Source organism: Podarcis bocagei (genome assembly GCF_964188305.1).
Source record: "Podarcis bocagei genome assembly, chromosome: 1".
Lineage (NCBI taxonomy): Eukaryota > Metazoa > Chordata > Lepidosauria > Squamata > Lacertidae > Podarcis > Podarcis bocagei.
Genome location: NC_138125.1, coordinates 75,460,370 through 75,484,210, shown reverse-complemented (window position 1 = coordinate 75,484,210; position 23,841 = coordinate 75,460,370). Strand labels below are relative to the sequence as shown.

Sequence of the window (23,841 nt, the reverse complement as noted above, 5' to 3'; positions counted from 1 at the left end):
ATTTAACAGTGCATCGGCAATCCTCGCTTGAAGGGTTCATTGGCAGACTTATGCCAAACTGAATAACGCAGAAGACGGGCTGAATAGAAGCACAACTTTTTTGGCACAGTATATTATATAAATATATTCAGCTGGATACAAAAACACCCTGAGTATGGCATCTCTCGGAACTACAGCTAAAAATTCAAGAACATTTTGCACTGGATGAGCAGGAAAATGAGTTGTGGAAAAGTGACCATGATTCTTGTCTGTGTAGAGATACCAGGATTGTGTACAGACCATTATTATAGAGGAGGGACAATCAATGCACAGAGGCAGTGCGTCCCGTTTTACCACCTAAGGCAAAATGGAAAGTGCCGCCTTTGCCTGCCCTGCCACTCCTGCCGCTGGTGCCATACCTGCTACTGCCAACACTGCTTTCCACTCCCCCTGCTGCCTCTGACATGGGCAGAGAAGCAGCAGCAGTATCAGCGAGATCAGTGAGATCTCACCCAAATCGCATGAGATCTCTCATGCTTGAGCAATTTCAGGCACAAGTTCAACCAATACCGGTACCCCTTCTGCAGAGGTGTCGGGGTGCCCGCGAAGCTGCCGTATTGGGGGCTGCCACCGCTGAGGCAGCCACCTCAAATTTGCCTACTGGATGAGCTGACTCTGCCAATGTGATGTCCTTCAGATGTTGTTGAACAACATAGCCTATCGGTTCAAGCCAGCTGCATGCCCTTCATGAAACAGCAGCAGCTCTATGAGAAAACCAGCTCTGCAGGAAAACCAGAAAGGTGAAGCGGCAAATTCAGTGTTAATGGGAACATGTTGGTTGTTCCTCCTCCAACTACTTTCATTAGGCCAAAACACAGGTTGCTTATATCTGTGGGTCAGTTTCCTCACAACAGAATGGTTGACCCAGTAAATATGACTTTAAATAATTTCATTAAGCAGAATGATCCACAGCCTTCGGTCTACTGGGTGTAAACATGTCAAAATGTACCAATTATCTGATTAACCTGCCTACACACTGCAAACATAAAAACAGCCACCTCCTTAATCTCCTTGTGTCCCTGGGTTTCGTATCACACTCTGGAGCATCAACAACTGGGCTGAGAAAAGTTTCGAGGAAGAGCTACTTATGCAACAAGGGTACCAGCTTTGGCCTTTGCGTAATTTTCTTCTACCTGTCTGTGAAGCAGAGAGGCAAGTGAGGGCTTGATAACTGGGTGGGTTCAACCGCTGGGTCCAGACCCACTAGTAGGATGTGGCCTGATCCAAGTTGAGTTGCAAAAGGAGCACCACCACTACGCAAATGTGAGTTAAACAATTAAGAAATGGGTCCCCAGGTGCACATTTAGGTTAAAAGTAGATCCTGGGTCTGAAGAGGTTGAAGGTACCTACCCTGTATAATGGTGTCCACACCACATAAAGTGTTAGTGAGACAAATGATTCCTTGAGTTGTTAAAAAGAAGAGGTTGTCCTCAAACTTGCTTATTCTGTCTCACATCGCTCTTGATTAACCTCTTACATCATGAAACTCCAAGACGCCTGGAACTAATTAGTGGTAGATAAATCAGACACCTATTTCCTTGAACATGCTACAGCTAACCCAAGAAAAATGTCTTGTGAGCTGCTCACTCCATCCTGATGCACTCTTCTTAATAGGTCAGCTGCCAGATCTGTCACAGCAGGTCCTAGCTGATCAAGATAAGAAATTAGTCCAGCAACAAATTATCCACTTCACTAGCCACTGCCTAGTCTGTCCCAGATTCATTCCCAAACATCACATCCCCTCTCAAATTTCAGTAACAGTGAACCCTTAGTCGTGGGTTATGTTGGATGGTTTTTGAAAGCTCATTCTCACAGAGTATGCACCTTGGACCTTTGCAAATATTATGTCCTCCAAGAAGTCCCGAATACACATGAGAAGTGCTTCCATTTGCACACAGCTGATGAGGAGTGCTCCTCCTATCACGCATCACAAGCTACTCTAGAGGATCTCCTGAACTTCAAAAGCACTTCTGTCCAGAAATATGGAGGTCTAGAGAAGACCCTGATTCTGGCTTATTATTATTAACAACATAGTGTTCTACAGGCTATCAGTAACAGAAACCAGCACCTTGCCCCCAAAGCTCTTGCCCTCTAAATTTTGATGAGGGAGAAGGGCAACAAGGTGGGAGGAGGGAGGACAACAAGGGACAGATGTGAAGCAAAAGCAATCCCGTGTGTTATTTCAGCTGGAGATCAGGAGTGACTCCAGACAGACAGCTTCCTATATGGTAAAGATGCCAAAATTCACCAGGCATGAGAATGATCAGTAAAGAATATTTACACCATATGGGTAGTAATACAGATAAGTGAGCAACCATACCTTACCACACAATAAAACTGCTTGTGTACATTCACCGAAGGAGTGAAGGTTAACATCAGGATCAATGGGGGTTTCCAAGGTGATCTAGGAGAGCCATTATTAACAGACTGCAAATTGATTTTTGCTTCTGATAGCTCCAGCATGCATGAAAACTGCATAAGACCATAAAAACTAAAAATAGCAACCCTACTCTGTTGCAAACAGGAAATGATGGTTCTGTTTAAGATTCCAGCCAGGCTCCTTTCCCTTGGAGAAGACACGGGTCTATTATCTCTGTGAATTGCCTGGAGGGGCTTCTGCAAACCTGCTCAAATAGCTCTTTCAGAGCACTGCTACAGGCCAAATGAAAAGTGGTATAGAAATTTATCTAATAAATAAACTCTCAAGCCATGTGTACACTTGTCAACAAGCAAAAATTAGTAATGACCAAGGCTTCAGTCCTTGGAGAAGAATGAGTCTATTATCTCTGCCAATTGCCTGGAGGGGTGTCTAAGAATTCAGCAGAAGTCACTTCTAAGTAAACATTAACACTCCACTGAAAACAGAGAGGATTCAGTTTAGTGCAACTATCTTTTGGCAATGGGTTCAATGGGACTTAGCTAAGGTGACTTCCTCCCAGTGGACTGAAGCATTTCAGTATAAACAAACAAATGACCCATTTTATTATTTGTACCCTGCCCATTTGACTTTGTTGCGCCAACCACTCTAGGATGCTTCCTACAAATATAAAAGAATGATAAGACATAAATACTAATAAGTAATAAATGCATTAATTATTGCCCTTGACATCATTTTGCATGCTTTGCTACTAGAACACATAAAGTAGCATGAGTTCTTATGCCAGCCTGCATGCATTCTCAGTTTCCTTTCCACTATGCTCAGTGCCAGCAGCTGGGCACTAGTAGAAGTCCTCAAGGGCTCAAAAAGGCCCTTCACCAGAATGACCCAGCCAAATCCCAAGTCATTACCCTTCCCACTGTCTTAGCAGAGGGCGGGTGCAGGTGCTGTTTTTGAATGAGAGCAAAACTCAACTCTCATCCATGGTGGCTCCCCAGTATTGTAATTTGCCCCAAATGCAATGTGCCTACTTATACATCAGTACAGTGGTGCCTCGCAAGACAAAATTAATTCGTTCCGCAAGTTTTTTCATCTAGCGAATTTTTCGTTTTGCGAAGCACGAAATCCCATAGGAATGCATTGAAATTCAATTAATGCGTTCCTATGGTCAAAAAAAGTCCAAACAAAGCCAAATTTGGTACAACAAGAGTTTATTAAGTGCTCTTTAAAGTCACACATACTGTAAAGAGCATTTCAAAAATTGAAGGAACAATAAATTAAGTTTCTAAACATGACAGAAAAACATTTAAAAATCAACAAAGTGTACAGTACATTTTCTAAGACTCTGGGGGACAACTCGAAGAAGGTTCCTCTTCCACTCTTTGCTTCTTGCTGAAGAACCCCCTCCTCAACTGTTCCCCCAGCCACTCACCACACAGAAATTCAAACCCAGAATTTTTTTAAAAAAAACAGCAGAGTGGCCCAATGGTCACAGAAAATCATAAAAATGCAGAAAAAACACACACAAGCTTCCAGATTCTTGCAAACCCCTCCCCAACACCAAGTCCTTGAATTCCAAACACCCCAACCCAAAATCCAAAACCCCCCCAAAAAAGTTTTAAACGTTTAAAAGACGTTTTGGAAAAGCTTCAAAAATCACCAAAGTCTTCAAAAACCTCAAAAAAGGCTACCACACCACATTCTAAGAGTTGCTCCTCAAAGTCAAGTCGCAGCTGTATTAACGGTGTTAAGAAAAAGGAAACAAACTTGCAAGACGTTTTCGTTTTTCGTCTTGCGAAGCAAGCCCATAGGGAAATTCGTCTTGCGAAGCAACTCAAAAACGGAAAACTCTTTCGTCTAGTGAGTTTTTCGTTTTGCGAGGCATTCGTCTTGCGGGGCACCACTGTAACACCTAGCCTACAGATCCATGCCCATGACTAAACGGCTGTCTGGAGACTCACCAGGTAGGGTGGTGAGTAGTGTAATGGTGATTGCAGTCGAATTAAAAAAAATTAAATATGGTATCATCGTGGCTATTCGGGACACGGATGCTGGGCCCACGGGCAGCCCCATGCTGAGGGCTGCCGGAAGGTTGGTGATATCCTTGCTTTTCTCCACAGTTTGACCCACAATGCTATTTGTTTCCTAAATATAGATTTGTACTGAGGATCTTGATCCTCAGTTTTTAATCCACAAAGCAGAAATAGTTAACTACTCGCTAGCAGCAGCGTTGTGAGAATGAATTAGCAAGCACGTTTGAGATTCAAATCCTCCTATTCAGCTCTAATATGCTCAGTAATAACTTCACACTAGAAGAGTATGACAGACATTTTTGACATGGATGATATTCTCACAACACTCCCATAGGAAATACAGCCTAGGAGCCAAAGTAAAGAGATATTGGAGTCACGGTGAATATAAAAAAATTCCTTCCAGTAGCACCTTAAAGACCAACTAAGTTAGTTCTTGGTATGAGCTTTCGTGTGCATGCACACTTCTTCAGATATCTGAAGAAGTGTGCATGCACACGAAAGCTCATACCAAGAACTAACTTAGTTGGTCTTTAAGGTGCTACTGGAAGGAATTTTTTTATTTTGACTATGGCAGACCAACACGGCTACCTATCTACTACTGGAATCACGGTGAATAGTTCAACATGGTGGATAGCTCAGTGAAAACCTCAATGGTGTGTGTGTGAAAATGGCTGACTCTGAGGAACACATGATGGGGTGGAATTTGTTGCCTCCCTATATCCCTACTTCAGAATAAACTTGTGCATGACTGCACTGTAGCTAACCCAATGTTCCTACTTCAGCTACTTTGATGTCGTGAAACGTCTCACATTCTCCTCAAAATGATTCTGCAGACCCCAGCCAAGGAGGTGGGGCTCCTAGACATTACAGAAGAACATTTCAAAGATGGCCCTGCATTTTCCAGTGATGTTTAGTTGTATCTTCAGTGGTGAGAAAAAGCATGACTCAGAGACACTCTCTATGCACCATAGCTGGGTCCTGGCATCAGACTATGCCCTTGCCAATATCTGCTTATTCTCCATGTTCAGAGCAAGCAGCACCTAAAATAAATGCATGACCCTCACATGCTCCATGTTCCAGATATGGAACTGAGACCACAGGGACTCGGTAAAGATTAGACCCAGAAAGACAGAGAAGGGAAACTATAGCAGAGAAGAAAACGGAATGCTGAAAAGATAACCAGGTAAAACATTCCTTCTGCCTTTCCACATTCATAAGGAAAACACAAGGTAATGAATTCATTTAGGCTCTGATACATTCTTTCAATAAAATGTCAGAGTTTAATGATACAGGAAGCTGAAAGAAAAGACTATGGAATACTTCATCTGATTGTGTTTTGCAGTTTAGGAAGATCCCAGTCGCTCTCCCTCCTGCCCTGTGCTATGTTATTTATTCTCTCCCCTTCCCTTCTGTCCTGCATGCTCACAAAAGCACAACAAAAGCAAACAGAATGTTTCAGCTGCAAGGCTACATCGCTCCCAACCATATAGCAATGACGTTCCCATAAAAGATTTACAAGGCACTTCCAAGGATACTTCCTTGATTGCTTAACTCCTATGAGGAAGGGAAACTCAGGACTCAGCCATCTGCTTAAAAAACTTACAGTTATTGTTTATGGAGAAAATGTTTGTTTGGGGAAGGGGAATTTTCCAGTACTGTATCTTTCAAGACAAAAGCAATGTAGAAAAGAAAAGGAATATCGTGCCTCTTGTATTTTCATCTCAATGCTGGATAAGTTTGCATCATCTGACAGGTGTTTCTTCTTCAAAAGAACCATCAGTTATGGACCACTACCAATCTCCAAGGCGACTCGTAGCAAGCAAGGTAGACAAAAATGCCTACTTCCCCCAGGCCATTTACAATCTTCTTTTATGTCATTTATTATTTCAATTCATATTCTGCCCTTCTTCATTTCCCCTATCCCAGAGTGAGGCACAGAGTAAAAAACCGAAGCAACCTCATAAAATGATCTGCAGCAATTAAAGCCATCATGAAAACATAATGCAACAGGATAGTGCTACTATTTCAACCCATTGCATTTCAGTGTTTTCCGTGTTTCCCTACCATTACTGCTATATTCATCCCTGATTTTACTTAAAAATAAAGTTGTAGTGCCAGCCTTCCCAGGAGTGCAACTGCCCTTTTAATTAGACGTTTCCCCTCTGTCCAGTTCTATTGAAGTGGGTTCTGCTTCTTAGATTTTTCCCTCCTAACTTGATTTCTTCCTCTTCACCCTCCTGACCAAGGCATTCAGTCAGTTCTTGTCCTCTGCTTTGGGTGACTTTAATTACTGGTTTCTTCTTTGGAGTCAATGCAGTTGCTGATTTGTTTTATTTCTAATTTATATTTAATTGTTTCAAAATATGTAAGGTGTTAAACAGTTTCCTTAGGGAATTTATTTTATTTTATTGGGGGGAATTCTTATCCAGTTGAAACTTTTTATTAGAATTGGAAGCCAAAAACCATGGGTTTGGTTTGGGTTTTATAAAAGCAGCTTCAGGAAGAAAAAATCTGAAGCAGAAAGGCAGCAGGATTAGGTAGCTTAACTGCCATGGGGTTCAGTGTTAGCAAAGTCACTAAAATAATACAGAAGAAGTCCAAAGAAAAAAGAAATCCTTATAATACTTTACTGAAGAAACAGAACAAAATGGTATATAGTGGTACCTCCGGTTACAAACTTAATTCGTTCCGGAGGTCTGTTCTCAACCCAAAACCGCTCGTAAAATGAGATGCACTTTTGCTAATGCCACCTCCCGCTGCTGCCGGCATGTGACTTCCACTCGCAAAGGTCGCAAGGGGGATGGTATGTAACATGAGGTTCCACTGTATCATGGGGGGGGGATAAACAAAGAGCTTTTGTTTTTCTTACTTTTGGCCTTGTACATAGTAGGGAGACATACAACCAAGCATACAGAGGAAAAACTTCTTCAGAACTACACAGCCAACCAGAGCATGTGCTAGCTCAATGAACATCATGTCACTCTGCCTGGTTACTAAGCAAGTCCTCCTCCACCACCCTCTTGGTTAGTTGGCTTACTGATTGTTACTTATTCTGTTAGAGAGGTTTTTTAAAGTGAGCTTTTCAAGTAGTGTTTATATACTATCAGTGAGATATAAGAATTATATATCAGAATTAAACCTGAAGTCACACATTGAATGATCTTCTAATATTATAAGCATGTGTTTGAGATCACTTAGAACCCAACTGCTCAACTACTCCAAATTATCTCCTCTCAAAGTTGTTTTCCTTTAAAATTAAAATAACACCAAAAGTGCTGGGGCTCTAATATACAGTTGCACAGGATACGCAGTTGGCATGCAAAACCTGAATGACTCCAAGAACCCTTAAGATGTTATAGGGTTCCAAGACTATGGTTGACCTGTAGCACAAATATCTCTTGTGTCAATTAACTTATAACATACTTTCTACTTTGGTCAATTCCAGGAAGAAAAACAAAGTTCTGTGATTCTGACAAGGGCAATGATGGCACATCTGCGCTTAAGCAGTTTTGCAGGGCCAAATTAGGTGGGACACAGAAGAGCCATGATTAAGATTTCCTGTGAGCTTGCTTTGTTTGTTTTCTTACTAAATTGCAAACCCATGTGGCTGCTTTGAGGATCAGCAAAGTAGCACTCTCTGGGAAAGGAAATTTAACCTTGATTTCCCTTGTCCCCTTCCCCAGCCTAAGGCTATGTACACACTATAACACACATTTGAAGTGCATTCTCTCCCCAAGAATTCAGGGCACTGCCATTTGTTAACCAGGGCTGGCCCAAGACATTCTGGCACCTGAGGCGAACCACAAAATGGCACTCCCCTTCCTCCCAGGGAAGGAGTGAAGATCACCAGGAATAAGGGGTGGGGGATAAATATCTACATCAGGATCTGCCCTGTGGGTCCTGCCATCCAATGCCTCAGCTTGCCTCATGGGTGGGCCGGCCCAGTTGTTAAGGATCGCTGGGAGTTGTAACTTTGTGAGGGGTAAACTACATTACCCAGAATTCTCTGAGGGGAAGAATGTGCACTTGAATGTGCTTTAATGATTTAGCGTATAAACAGCCTTAGCAACAGCATGAAGCCGCCATTAGTTCTGCTAAGGCGGGGAAGGTACAACTGCCATAGTTGTCTCCCCCTAGATCAGCACATGTTTTATATGTGCAAGATCCCGGGCTCCACAACCTTGGGTGCTCCAGGTGAAGAGGCTCAGATAGCAGGAGCCAGTGTGGTGTAGTGGTTAGTGTGTCAGACTAGGGCCCGGGAGACCAGGGTTCAAATCCCCCCTCAGTCATGAAACTCACTGGATGACCTTAAGCCAGCCACTGCCTAACCTACCTCTCAGGTTTGTTGTGAGGATGAAATGGGGGAGGAAGAGAACCATGTATGCCATCACCTTGAACTCCTTGGAGAAGGTGGAATGTAAAGGAAATAGAATAAATTAAATAAAATAAGGCTGGGGAAGATCTCTGCCTGAAACCACCGAGAGCTGCTGTGGGTTGGAGTAGCTGGGAGTAAAAAACCAACATTTTTGGCCTTGATGAATAGCCTATGTTCTCACTCAACTCCCTTTACTTAGGGACATCACGTACATGTTCCCATATTCTTCAGAGTATTTTTCCCCTCTTAAGTTAAACTAAGAACCATGGGAGAAGCAGTGTGCTTTGTAACAGGTAGATAAGCATCATAAGATGACCTAAACAAGATCACACCTCCTTTCTCAGGCCAACTAGCCATTCCTGTGTGCCAACTATTCCACCACCTTTAGCCATGGAATAACAGGTAGGAATGCCAGCTCTTTGGTGTCAACACACTGTTGCCCTACTGCAGCAGAAGCAGCACTGATATATTTTTGCAAACAAAAAACAAATCTGCCCTAGTTACAATCAGCTAAAGCCATGTCCCTTGAATTAGCAGCAGGACAATATGAAGGGACAGTTGTTTTCAGCAAAAGTTCCTTTCACAAAGTGGTTAGGCCGGCAGGGTAATCCCTTTTCAGTGCCACTCAGCTGGTGATGAAACCTTAAGGCAGTGCCTACTGAGAAAGGATAGAATTAAGCATCAAATATTCACTAAAAAGATGTTCTCCAGTGTCCTTTGAGTGGTGATGCCTTGCTTTCTGCTTTCTAGCAGAGGGGCCTTTGGGCAGCTTTGTTCCCAATCTGTGTCCCAAGGAATTTCAGAAACCCTCTCTCAAAGGAAATCTACTTTCCTTCCATCTTTTTCACTGAAAGGAAATCATCTAAAAAGCAAGCAGCATAATGCACCAAAAACAGATATGGATTTAGTGTCAACACCAATAAAGGCTAGTTGATGGTTTTGAAATCTCTGGGTAGTAATCAATGCCTGATACTTGCAGGGTGCTATGACACCAGAACTCCTTTCACATTTCATCTTTTGTTTGTCACTCAGTGGCCTCATTTGCACATCACATTAAACCTTCGGTCAAATTAACTGTGGTTAAATGTGAACTTGCAGTATTCTGGTGCATTCTGAAATTGAGGGTGCTTTGCTCCTGCCTCAATGCTGAAGCACTGCTGGGAAACACAGAATCATAGAATTGTGGAGATGGAGGGTCCCCAAAGGGGCATCTAGTCCAACTCAATGCGGTGGTCTGGCACCATGTGATATCTGAACCCGGCTCATTATTTCTTTCCCCCAACAAATCATGAACAGCAAGTCAAGAACAAGGCTTGGTTACTCTTCATGGTTTGCTTGCAGCAAAACAAACCCAAATCCCACCCCCCGCCCACCCCCACCCCCCGGGGAAGGAAAGTTATGGAGACAAATTACAGTATCTCTTTGTGCTTTAACTTGCACACCTGCCATAAATAGCCTGCACATTTTTGTAGCATAAATGAGAGCTAATGAGAGCAGGGATGGGGAACCTGTGGTCTTCCAGATGTTGTCCGACTCCCAACTTCTATCCATCCCAGCTGACATAGTCACTGGTGAGGGATGATGGGGGCTGCAGGTCAACAACATTCAGAGTGCCTTGGGTTCTCCATCCCAGCTATAAACAGTTAGAAAGACTATATAGGTTACACTGCAGGATGTATCTTTAGTTATTAATGCCAGGGAGCAATGATCCACATATCCTTCAATTTTGACTGAGTATAGCACAGAAGTAATTAGACTCCATGCTAATCTAATCCTATTTGTAACTGCTATTGCAACAAACCACATGCTTAACAGTGCAATCCAACGCATGCTGACTCAGAAGTATTGAGCCCAGTGGGACTTATTCCCAAGTAGGTATGTAGGATGAGTGGGATGAGTCTCATGACTGGAATGTAGAAATTGAGGAGTATACAACCTGCTCAAAAGGAATAGACCAAACAGGAAGAGAAGAGTAGCAGCATTATATGTAAAGAATGTGTACACTTGTGAAGAGATCTATGACCCAGAGCATGGAAGGCAGATTTGAGAGTATATGGGCAAAAACTGTACAAGAGGCAACAGATTCCATTCTGCTTCCAAGGTACGACTGTACATGCAAAAAGGACCTAGGGGTCTTAGTAGACCACAAGCTTAAAATGAGCCAACGGTGTGATGAAGCAACACAAAAAATCTAATGCTACTCTAGGCTGCATCAACAGAAGTCTATTGTCCAGATCAAGTGAAGAAATAGTACCGCTCTATTCTGCCTGGACTCCTGTGTTCTGGGTGCCACAATTTAAGATAGATATTGACAAGCTAGAACATGCGCAAAGGAGAGTGATCAATATCATAATGGGTCTGGAAACTGTGTCTTACGAAAAACAGTTCAGGGAGTTGGATGTGTTTAGCCTGGGAAAGAGAAGACTGAGAGGAGATATTACAGCCATCTTCAAACAGCTAAAGGTTTGTCACATGGAAGAGGGAGCAAGCTTGTTTTCTCTTGCTCCAGAGGGGAGAACCAGAACCAGTGGATTCTAGTTAAAGGAGGTTCCAACTAAACATGAGGAAGAACTTTCTGTTGGTAAGAGCTGTTTGTCAGTAGAACAGACTCCCTTGGAAGGTGGTAGACTGATTCCTTGGGGATCAGAGGTTGGATGGTCATCTGTCATGGATGCTTTAGCTGAGATTCATGCGTTGTAGGGGGCTGGACTAGATGACCCTTGGGATCCCTTCCAATTCTACAACTCTATGATTCTATGAATAGAATTGCTTCTGGAAAAATCTCCCCCATTGAAATTAGTGGAAATTTAAAGTGTTTAGCTTTCCTGCATTATTAGAAGAATTAAAGCATATGTTATTAAAGGATAAATAAAGGAAATGACATAAATATGCATAAACATCTTATTTTTACAAAATGCAATTCTTCTAATAGCAGAATTGGGCATTTCAAATGCACTGCTAGTCATAAACTGCACAGTCTACGATAATAATTGCCTTTCATGTTGTTGTTGTTTTAAAAAATACTATAAAGGTACATTCACATTCACATCAATTGTATAAATAACAAGCATGGTGATTTAGGCTCCAAACCCTGCAGTGCTGCTGAATGCTCTGGCTGGCTCCTCTAGCCTCTCATGAAAGGAGATACTCTGAGCCAGAAGAATCAGTCTAAGATCTGACTGCAGCATTTCTTGTACAGGGAACCCTCACTAGCGTCTGCTGGGGAAGGAAGGGAACTGTCAGCTTACTGAGAATTAGAGAACATGGAGAACTGAAACTACAGACTCCAAATGTGCAAACACACACACACACACTGACTTCATTTTAAATAAAATAAAGCTAGCTCTTCTCAAAGGACCTTGAAGCTTACTACTTCCTCAGGCATTTTCTGAAACTCCTGCAGTAGATCAAAGGTTTCCATTAAGTGTGCAGCAGAACAGGTGGGAAGGCATGGACATCTCTGAACTTTCTCTTACAATGTAGGAACCCATCAGACAAAGGTTTCTGTGATCCTCAGAATGAACAAAATCTGTTTACTTTCATTTGTATGGAGAATCCTGATAACAAACTCTTGCATTCCAGTACTTTCCAATGTGTCTATGTGCATTTTTTCTGGACTCAACTTGTGAATATTTTGTTGTCTTGAAAAATAAATGTATTGTCCAGTGTGGATTAGCAAAGCAGCATTATGGCTTTTGGGGGCCACTGCCCCTTTAGTTGAAAGCTCCCTCTTTTCCCATTTCTTATATAGCTACATCTGCCCCTGAAATTAGTTGTTCCTGTTCACCATTCCTGCTCTGTACAGGACACACTTTGTAGCCGGTGCTGGGTCTTCCATTACATTCTGTTCTGCAGCTGGGAGTTATGATTGTTCTGTAATTTTTGTGGGGGGTGTTATGAGTGCAGTTGTGAAATTGTGAGCAGCCAGAAACTTATTGCAGCAGAAGAAATTGCTTTGAAAGAAAGGGGGTGAGGACAACCATGGAGAGCAGCAGAAATAAGCAGGAACTTTGCTGTAACAGAACTTACTTCTGAGTAAATCTATAGTAAGAGGGGGAAGGTATTGCCAGGGTTTTATTTATTTAGCTGGTTTCAAACATTTCTATACACCCAACACTAATAGAAAAAATCATGAACAGCATCATCAACATTTATTACTTATACCCCACCCGTCTGGCCAGGCCTCCCCAGCTGCTCTGGGCTGCTCCCAACAGAATATTGAAAACACAATAAAACATCAAACATTAAAAGCTTCCCTAAACAGGGCTGCCTTCAGATGTCTTCTAAAAGTGAGATAGTTGTTTATTTCCTTGACATCTGGTGGGAGGGCGTTCCACAGGGCAGGTGCCACTACCAAGAAGGCCCTCTGCCTGGTTCCCTGTAGCCTCACTTCTCGCAGTGAGGGAACCGCCAGAAGGCCCTCAGCGCTGGACCTCAGTGTTTGGGCTGAACGATGGGTGTGGAGACGCTCCTTCAGGTATACTGGACCGAGGCCGTTTAGGGCTTTAAAGGTCAGCACCAACTGTATTCGGAAACATATTGGGAGCCAATGTAGGTCTTTCAGGATCAGTGTTATATGGTCTCAGCAGCCACTCCCAGTCACCAGTCTAGCTACCACATTCTGGATTAATTGTAGTTTCTGGGCCACCTTCAAAGGTAGCCCCAATGTAGAGTGCATTTCAGTAGTCCATGTGGGAGAAAACCAGAGCATGCACCACTCTGGCGAGACAGACTGGTAGGTAGGGTCTCAGCCTGCGTACTAGATGGAGGTGGTAGACAGCTGCCCTGGACACAGAATTGACCTCCAGAATGACTCCCAGGCTGTGCACCTGGTCCTTCAGGGGTACAGTTTCCCCATCCAGGACCAGGGAGTCCTCCACACCTGCCCTCCCCCTGTCCCCCAAAAACAGTACTTCTGTCTTGTCAGGATTCAACCTCAATCTGTTAGCTTCCATCCATCCTCCAACCGCCTCCAGATACTCACACATAAACGCAACAAGAAAATTACATCCATAAAATAAACACAATGTCTCAGGGGAAACCAGGCTTAACAGGTGAGTTTTAAGCAGGTATCTAAATGTCAATGGTGTAGGTACCTGCCTGGTGTTCATTGGAAGGGCAGATGCCAGCACACTAAAGCCCAAGGTCTGAGATATAAAGAACTATGGCAGGATACAGCACTATCAAGAGTATTTTTATACTATAAAAATAGTATCTCTCCCAAGACTCAAAGTCTCAAAGCAACCCTGGTCTTCATAAAATGGTACAAGGTATATCTATCTTTTTTCAAAGTGCCAGAGGTAAGTCCCATTACATTTCAAAGTATCTTAGTTTGGCTAGATTGTTCCAGCAGGGCTTTTCTAAAAAGTTATTTTAACTATCTACTGTCCCTAGAGATATTTGGGGTACTGAGCACAGTTTTCAGACACCTAATAAAAATGAACGATTAAATAAGCCTTCAAGGACTTTTGGACATTACAGTTGCCAAATCTGTTTTACCAGAAAATATGCAGTGCGGTCCTCTGCATGCTTTATTCGAAAATAAGTCATACTTTTATGCTCAGTGATGCCAGCTCTGTAGCTAGTAAATGTCTTTGTGGTCTAAAAGTTGGTCAGTAAAAGGAGCAAGAGATCTAACAGAAGAAAAAATTAGGGACAAGAATAGATACCTAAAACGGCCACAAAAATCTACCTGCAAAAAACTCCAGTTCCAGCCTACATAAGTCATGTTCAGAGAATAGAATGTTTTATAACCAGGTGTTTCATGTCCAGAGAAAAAGAGAAAAAAGAATTCAAGCTGCTTCAGGCAGGTGAAAGGTCAAATAGAGATAATCTGTACCTTTCCTTTATCAGACAGTATTTTTTTGGCACAATCTTCTATTGGTTCTAAAAGAAGATTGGCAATGAGGTAAAGACACAGAAAAGGCTTTTCAGGCTCACAAGGGCCAAATCTTGGCCTGAAGCTTCACCAGTAAAATAGGCTGCATTTCACTTCATTCCCACATTAAAAAACATCACTGTGTATTCAGTTAAAGAAAAAGTATTATCTTCTTCCAATACACAGACGGAATAGAGGGCATTAAACTAACCAGAAGGATCTGGTTAGGGTTCCCAATTCCATAATACAGTTTCATAATACAGGACGGGTGCTGTCTATTTATCTTTCCCTTTAAAACAAACCCAATTAAAGGGGCCAGTCAGCAGTCTGGCCCATGATTTTCATAATATCAGGTTTTGGCAGTGCTGAATGGGGGGGGAACGTGACGTTAAAGTATGAGCTATGTATGTGCTTCAGTTTGTACAACAAAAGTTCATTTAAGGACTGCAATACCACTAGGACTACCCCTCTACATATGAACAGACCCAGACCCTGTGATCATCATCTAAGGCCTTTCCTCGTGTTCCTCCTTCACAAGGCGTCTGGAGGGTGGCAACATGAGAACAGGCCTTTTCTGCAGCGGCTCCTCATTCCTCATTTGTGAAATGCTCTCCCCAGAGAGTCACGCCTGGTGCCTTCATTACATCTCTTTAGGCAACAGGCAAAAATGTTTCTCTATAACCAGGCCTTTGGCTGATTAATATTTGTGGCCTATTAAATGTGTTTTGGGGGAGGGGGGGTCATTGGTTAGTTTTTGTTTTATTATGTATTTTGTGTTCTCATTTTGTATTTTCATATTGTGAACTGCCCTGAGATATTTGGACAAAGGGCGGCATAATAAATAAATAAATAAATAAATGGCCTTATCTTCTCTGTATCGTTCCAATTTTAGTATATGTGCTGCCGAAGTGAGCAAAACATGCCTTATAATTAAGGCAAACACCTGTTCAGCTTTTCCTTGAAATACTCCAGTGAAGTACCAAATTGTGCTTAAAACGTTTACTTATATGTTACACTATCCCAACAGTAAAAATACTTTCCTAATTTTCAAAATCTTCCTAAATTTTAAATTTGTCACTTTTGTCCTCCTGGTATAAAAGTAATGCAGATGATAATCACTGAGTCTTAAAATTAAATTAATCAAGGTAATATGAAAACAACATTATCTTTCGGTCTTCTTACCAGTACCCAAGGACAAAGAGGTGACACTTTGTTTCTTTGCAGAGATAAATATTATCCCTGTGGAACCCCCTGCAGTAACTTCACCAGATCTCAGTCCCACAACCTGCTTTTGTGGCAAAGATCAGCCCTTGAATATATGAAGTAACAAAAATAAAGTCTCTTGTCACACGCGGATAACATTTCCCTGCTGACCTCCAAACCACTCATCTGGAATTAAAGAGCATCAAGATCAGAAAGTGAGGCACGTAACTTTGAAGAAGGTATTAATCACAATTTTATTTCATTCCTATCCCACTTTTCCTCCAAGAACCTCAAGGAAGTGTACATGGTTCTCCTGCTCTCATTTTATCCTCAGGGCAACCCTGTGAGGTAGGATGGTCTGAGGGGCAGTGACTGGCCCAATATCAAGCCAGTGAACTTTGTGGCTGAGCAGGGAATTGAACCCTGGTCTCCCAAGGCCCAACACTCTAGCTCAGCCTTTCTCAACTTTGCACTCCCAGATGTTGTTGGACTACTATTTCCATCATTCCCCTACTGGTCATGGATGATGGGAGTTGTAGTCCCACAACATCTGGTGATCCAGAGTTGGGAAAGTCTGCTCTCGCCACTACAGCACACATCCTCAAGTGCCCAATGAGTGAAGTCACTACAATACCTGTTTTAATTTCATTTGGAATGAAATGCCTGTTGTATTGTGTTAGGTAAAGGTAAAGGGACCCCTGACCATTAGGTCCAGTCGTGGACGACTCTGGGGTTGCGGCGCTCATCTCGCTTTATTGGCCGAGGGAGCCGGCGTACAGCTTCCGGGTCATGTGGCCAGCATGACTAAGCCGCTTCTGTCGAACCAGAGCAGCGCACGGAAACGCTGTTTACCTTTCCGCCGGAGTGGTACCTATTTATCTACTTGCACTTTGATGTGCTTTCGAACTGCTAGGTTGGCAGGAGCAGGGACTGGGCAACGGGAGCTCACCCCGTCACAGGGATTTGAACTGCCAACCTTCTGATCGGCAAGTCCTAGGTTCTGTGGTTTAACCCACAGTGCCACCCGTGTCCCGTATTGCGGTTAGGACAGACAAACTAGATGCATGCATGCAGAAAGTCCCAGGTAAGGCTGGGAGAGGCTCTTGCCTAACACCTTGGAGAGATGCTGGTGGTCAGTGTAGGAAATACTGCTCTTGATGCTTCCTATGTTCCTACATAGGATCAGGGGTTTTTCCAGCTGGAACTCAACGGAACTCTGCTCCAGGTGGGTACCATGGGCGTAGCCAGGATTTTTTTGGGGGGCAGAACCTCAGTTTGCTATATATTTTTATTGATTTTTATTGATTCGAGGGGAGCAGCTCCCCCCCCCTTGGCTACACCCATGGTGGGCACTATTGCCATTATAAGAGAAGAAGGGAGGCGTTCATGGTGAGCTCCTGCACCTTTTTTCCTAGAATAATAGCGCTGCAAAGGATTATCCTATTTTATCCTTACAACAGCTCTGTGTACTAGAAATCCAGTAAGCATCATGGATAGCAATGGATTTGAACCCAGGTCTCCTGCGTCCTTCTAGCATGCTTTTGACTACATCACTCTGCTTCAGCAACCTATCTATCAATCAGTCATAGCTGCGTTCATTCCAGATTAAAATTCTGCTACATAGACACACACACACACACACACACATATATGTAGAGAGAAAGATTTAGATATACCTATAGATCTACCTATTTTTATTTTATTTTCAAAACATCTTCAGCAATCTAAATGGCATTCAGACAAAGATGTTTATTAGCTGCGGAGTGGGCAGGGGGCGGGGAGAAGCAAAAATAAAGCTTGCTGATTTCTCTGCACTGTTGTTCCTCGATCCCAGAGGGCACCCACCCGGGGATCAGAAATCCGTAATGGGAATGGCACATGCCTTACACACGCGCATATATATGGGCCATGCAAGCAACGCACAGGCAGGCAGATTGGCAGCATGGTGCCATCCTCCAGCAATTCCGGAGCAAAGCAAGTCGAGGGGGGAAAGCGCCAGAGAAAGGGGGAGGTGAACTGGAATCCCTCCCACCCGCAATCTTCTCCATCAATCAGACGGTGCCTTGCCGGCAAGCCCTAAGGAGCGAAATCAACAAAGTCACGCTTCCTAGTCACATGCCCAATGTTTTCATCCTATTGACTTTTGGCAGGGTTTCCTCCTCTTCCCCACGCCCCCCCACCGCTTGCTATGTAAAGCAACGACCGATCCGGTCGTCATGTCTCTCTTCCCCCTTTCCAATCTCTACCCCCCCCTTCTTCCACCGCCATCACAGCCACATTTTGCTACCAGCAACGGAGGGAGGCGGGAGGAGAGAGTAAAAAAGAAAAAGGGCAAGGAGATGGAAGTACTACGGGGTGGCGGGGGACTACTCTAGGAGCCGGCACAGATGATGGGGACAGGATTCCCAGCGTAGGTCAGATGCCAGGGGCGCTGACTTATAAAAAATATTGGGGGGGCCCATACCGGGGTCCTGCCGCTGGTTCGCTCGGGTAGCCGGGAGAACGCAGTTCGAGGTGGCGGTGTTGGGGAGAGACCCTCGCTCAGGGCGCCACTAGACTTGGCGGCCGGCGGCCTATCTGGGGGGTTTTGGAGCGTATTTCGGCGGAGCAATTGGGGAGGAGGGGGCTTGTTGCCGGATTCTTCAGCTGGGCCGGAGATCCGCTGCTGGGGGGTCCCTGGGCCGAGTTGTGAGCACAGCCTGCTGAAGGGAGATCCAGCCGATTGCGCGACGGGGACGGCCGGGGCTCTCCGGCTAGGGCGCACGGCTGGCTGGCTGGCGAGGGAGCAGGTGGGGAGGAGGCGGGGGTCCTCACTCTCTTAGGAAACGCACCCGCGCGCCCGATTGCCACGAAGTCCGAAGGGTGCGTGTGTGGAATTAAAAAGCAAAAACGAGATACGGGCAGGGCAGGCAAAGAGTTTTCTGCAAGAGGATGGAGGGCAGGTTGAAGAGAAAATCACTCAGGATGAGACAGTCAAATCAGCCATGATAAAATGGGCTCAGGATATTGGGTATAACATCATGTTTGAGGACTGGGAAAGGTTATGGACCACCGGAATGAAATTCACGGCATGTAATGCCTTGAAGGAAAATATTATGAAAATGATATACAGGTGGTACATGACCCCAGTCAAGCTTGCAAAAATATATCACCTGTCTGATAATAAATGTTGGAAATGTAAGGAGGCTGAAGGGACATTCTTTCACCTCTGGTGGACTTGTCCAAAAGTGAAGGCCTTCTGGGAAATGATCTATAATGAGTTAAAAAAGGTATTTAAGTATACCTTTCCCAAGAAACCAGAGGCCTTCCTCTTGGGCATTGTTGGCCAGAAAGTGTTAAAGAAGGATAGAACTTTCTTTATGTATGCAACTACAGCAGCAAGAATACTTATCGCAAAATATTGGAAGACACAAGATTTGCCCACACTGGAAGAGTGGCAGACGCAATTGATGGACTACATGGAACTGGCTGAAATGACTGGCAGAATCCGAGATTTGGGAGAAGAAACAACGGAAGAGGACTGGGAAAAATTTAAGGACTATTTCCAAAAACAATATAAGTTGTATGAATGTTAAAAATTTACACGATTCGGAAACTATAGCTTCAGCAATTAGATTTGGGAAACAGGAAATTATATTTTAAGTAAGAAAAGGTCAAAATCTAAGGTAATACTATGTTTAATTTAAGATATAAGTAACTGATGAAAAGTATGTTAAATTTAGAGGTATAGTATTTGAAAAGTACAAAATAAGGTACGAAACAAGGTAATAATTTGCTGTTATCTTTATTATAAAGAATGCAGGGTAAGGGAGATGCGAGGAAGTCCAGTTAGTTATATAAAAAATGTGTTGAATGGTTGGTTTTCTTTTCTTCTTTTTCTTTTTTTCTTTTTCTTGTTCTTTTACTTTTTTCTTCAGTGTATGTTTCTAACTTTGTATTTGAAACCTTAATAAAATATTTATAAAAAAAGAAGAAGAGAAAATCCTTTCGCTTTTCTGGGGCTCAGGGAAGTCTCAGAGCCGGAGGTTGGGGAAGGGACCCCCTTTGCTCTGCCCTCTTCTCCCGTCTTAGATTCGCATGGGGGTCCCCGCCCGAGCTTGCCTGGCCACCGGGCCACACAAGGGCCGCGCTCTATGCGGCACACCTTGCTAGCCGCGCAGCTGTCCTCCGCGGCTGCGGAGCGGCCCTGCGCCGGTGCCCAGCCCCTCTGGGCGCCCGCTGCGCTGCCAATGACAAGCGGGCGACGTCGCGGGCGGGGAAGGCGTCGCTTTCTTTCCCGATCCTGCATCCTCCCAGTCTTCCAGCCCTTTTTTGGGTTGGAAGCTCGTCTCGTTCGCCCTTCTCCTTTCTTCACCCTGCGCGCAATTTTCCTCCCTCGTCTCCCTCCCCATTTCTCCTTCCTTCCTTCCTTCCTTCCTGACTGACGGGCTTGGGCTCGGGCTCAGGCTCGGGCTCGGGCTTCGGGTCAGGCTCAGGCTCGGGCTCGGGCTCGGGCTCGGGCTCGGGCTCGGGCAGCCACAGCGTCGGCGGTGTTGGCGATCGGCGGCGCGGGGGGATGGCCCTCCTGGGGGAGCCGGCGCTGCTCAATGGGGTTGCCAAGGAGACAGGCCGGCCGCCCCCCTCCCCCGGCCCGGCGCCCCCCGCCGCGCCGGTGCCCGTTATCGAGCTGGTGCGCGCCGGGCGCCCTATAAAAGCCGCGGACGCGCCCACCGCCGCCCGAGATTATTGGGGGGGCTGAGCCCCCCCAAACGAATTTTTGAGGGGGCTCGGGCCCCCTCAAGCCCCATGGAGTCGGCGCCTATGTCAGATGCTCTCTGGCAGCGGCTACCTGTCCAAATAAAAACCCCGAAGCGATTGTGAAGTCGTCAGCCGCAAATCTGCAGGGCTCGCTTCCCGAGGCAGCAATTATTGCAATCTTGACACTTGATTTTATGCTTGCGTGTGTGTGTGTGTGTGTCGTCCCCCTTTGCTCTCCCCACCCGCCTTGCAGTTACTAAAAAGCTGGCTGTTGGAACTCACCACTGTCACCGGCGACACCATATTTGCTGAGGAGGCTTCTCCCGCAATCCTTCCTTCGCCTTTGTTTATAAAGCTGGATCTGACTCCGGGGTGCCCAGAGCTTCCCCTTTAAATAGGACCCGGACTGTATCTATTTCTCCCAATGCAGATTGTTTTCTCGGTTCTTTTTTAGAACGCAGTGACGTCACAATGGCTGGAGCGAATGCGCGGAGAGAAGGGAGCTGGGGGCGGCACCTCAGCGTGCGCGTTCCCTCCCCTCCTCCGGAGAGATAACTTGCTGGTGAGCAGACCCCGGGCAGGGGGCTGTCCCTATGTGAAACCCGCCTCTCCCCCCCCCCTCTCTCTCTCACACACACACATACCCAGCAAAATCGACTTTCTTTTTCACTGGCTCCAAATTTCTCCCATCGTCCCTTCAGCGGCAGTGTATGTCCTAAATTTATCCAAAGTTGGCAAGTACCATGACAAAATCAGCAACAGAACAAGCAGGTGACAGGCTGTGGGGAAGAAAAGTCAATCTACGAGTTTGGAAAATGCAACAGTCACTGAGGTCTGATCCACGAGTGAGGGTCACGATGGAACGGCGCCTATCTGTATGCTGTTTAGTACGTATCCGTACTAAATCCTAGGATAAACTTGGGGGCAGAGAGAGAATAATATTTTGTCTCCCCATCTTTATTTCCCAACTCAGCATGTTTACTCACGCTCCTCTGAGATCGAGGAGCTCGCTCCCAAATTAAATTTCAGAAAGTTGGCGTTACAATTGCACATTTCCCCTGACAATTTCCATAATCTACTAATTGTTTGCTTCTTATGCTTTCATCTGACCCAGTACTGGAAATACATTTAGGAATGGTGCAACATGTCACATAGCAAGTGCTGTATTAAAGCTGTAACCCTGCGCATGCGTTCTGAAGAGTTTGTCCTATTGAACTCAGAATTGCTTCCAATAAATCATAATCATACATGTGCAATGGTCCTGTGCTGAGTTGTAGTATCCAGATTGTTCTAGGTGTGTATAGCTATCTGCTTTGTTTGCATTCATGTCCTGATATGAATTCATATCTGGCATCTTCAAGACTCTCAGATTCATTGTGGCATTAGGTTTCAGCAACTCTGTTGTGTTGATATCTCTAAGTTTCTGGCATTGGTTACAACAGTGGGTGCTTCCAGGTGGAGGTTTATTGTGAAATCAGTGCTGCTCAGGCACACAAGTTTTTTGCACTGTCAGCATCAGAAGGCCATCTTTTACTTTTTCTTTCTTTTTTTACATTTCATACAGATTTTCTCTTACTTTGGAAAATTAGCTAAGTAATAACCCTTTATACATCCACAGTTATTAGTTTGTTGAAGCTCATTATCACATTTTTTGCAGGGAGGTGGTGACATTTTGATGGGCAGTACCTAGCGACATTATCCCTACTTCCATTCATGGGCGTAGCCAGGATTTTTTTGCGGGGGGGGGGCAGGCCTTTTGTTGGGAGGGCAGGTCTTTTGTTGGGTGGTGGCAGAACCTCAGTTAGCTATGTACTTTTATTTATTTTTATTGATGGGGGGGCGCTGCCTCTCCCTGCCCCCCTCTTGGCTATGCCCATGTATCCATTTACTCCTCACATGAACACACAACTTAGCCATTGTGCTTCTGGCAACCCAAACAATACAAGTCTGCCTATTCCCACCAAATGCCATATGCTGAAGGCACACCATTATTATTATTATTAATCATTATTATTATTGATTAAATTTGTATACCACCCTTCACCTCTAGATCTCAGGGCGGTTTACAACATAAAAATACAATATAAAAAACACAAAATATATAAGAAGAAGAAGAACAAAAACCAATAATTCCCCACACACACATACACATTTAAAAGGGTGTCAGGCCAAAGGTCTGGTTGAATAGGAACATTTTCACCTGGTACCTAAAGGTGCACCTGCACCATACAGTTAAACCACGTTTATACAATTTTAATAGTCATAGTTTCACCTCCCAAGTAATCATGTGAACTGTAGTTTACTCAATGAGCTACAATTCCCAGGACCCTAAGCAAGTTACAGGTCCCGGGGTTCTTTGCAGGAAGGCGTTTGCTTTAAACATGCTTTTAAGGCATGTTGTGGATGCTGCCCCAGTTCAGAGGACCTATTCGTGCAATATCTCAGCACACGGAGGATTAGCTTAGAGGCTGTAAAAGTAGTACATAGAGACTTAGAAAAAATTAATATAGAGGTCTTGTGCAAGGCACTTTGATCAGGATTTCACAGTATAGGTCAACATCAGTCTTGTGCAAGACTTCTGTATTATTACAATGGAAATGGGTGTTGCCCCCATCCCACAAAAGTACAAGATTCCATTTTGCCCATTGTGAAACATGATAGCCAAGGGGCTTGAAATATTTGCTCTTGCCAACTTTTTGTGGGAAATAAATGTCTATGTGCACAGATACAGAATTACCTGCATACATGCCTGCCCAGACCAGGAACAGGTAGTGGAGGGGGGATGAGTAATGACTGGGGGGAAGGGGCAGAAAATTGAGCACAGAAAGAAAAGGACCTCCCACTAGTATGGGAGGGAAACAGTGGAATACCTATGGAGAAAAATAATAATCTAAGGCTGAAAAAACAAAGTGGAAGGGTGATTGTGTGCCAGTCATGCTTATAGAAGAACTGGACCTGAATGTTCCATTTGTGGCATAAAGCCCTGTCTGGAAGCACCCACTAAACCTTATGAAATAATATGTGATAGTCCTTAATGTACCACAAGACTCTGTCTTGCTTTTGTTGCAACTAACTAACAGGGCTACCTCTCTAGACCTTATCTGGATGTTTGACATTTACATCATATTTAGTGTATTTGGTGCAAGATGCAAAATGTATTAACCATGAACGTTGTGAAGTTAGAAGAAAATACAAGTGA

General features: G+C 44.2%; 1 protein-coding gene and 1 long non-coding RNA gene across 7 annotated transcripts in view; one reads left to right on the top strand and one right to left on the bottom strand.

The window, feature by feature from the left end:
- Nucleotides 1-21,076, bottom strand: part of TMEM86A (transmembrane protein 86A) — a 46,418-nt gene extending 25,342 nt beyond the window's left edge. For all 6 annotated transcript variants that reach the window (XM_081202525.1, XM_081202528.1, XM_081202529.1 and 3 more), the window contains exon 1: nt 20,925-21,076. In XM_081202525.1, the coding sequence (XP_081058651.1) occupies nt 20,925-20,945 (21 nt within the window). In that variant the 5' untranslated portion in view covers nt 20,946-21,076. The remainder of the gene's footprint in view (nt 1-20,924) is intronic.
- A 55-nt stretch (nt 21,077-21,131) lies between these two features.
- On the top strand, nt 21,132-21,891 carry LOC308591728. Its single transcript, XR_014010233.1, has 2 exons — nt 21,132-21,204; nt 21,344-21,891. It is a non-coding gene; the product is annotated as an uncharacterized lncRNA (long non-coding RNA).
- Nucleotides 21,892-23,841: the final 1,950 nt, after the last annotated feature.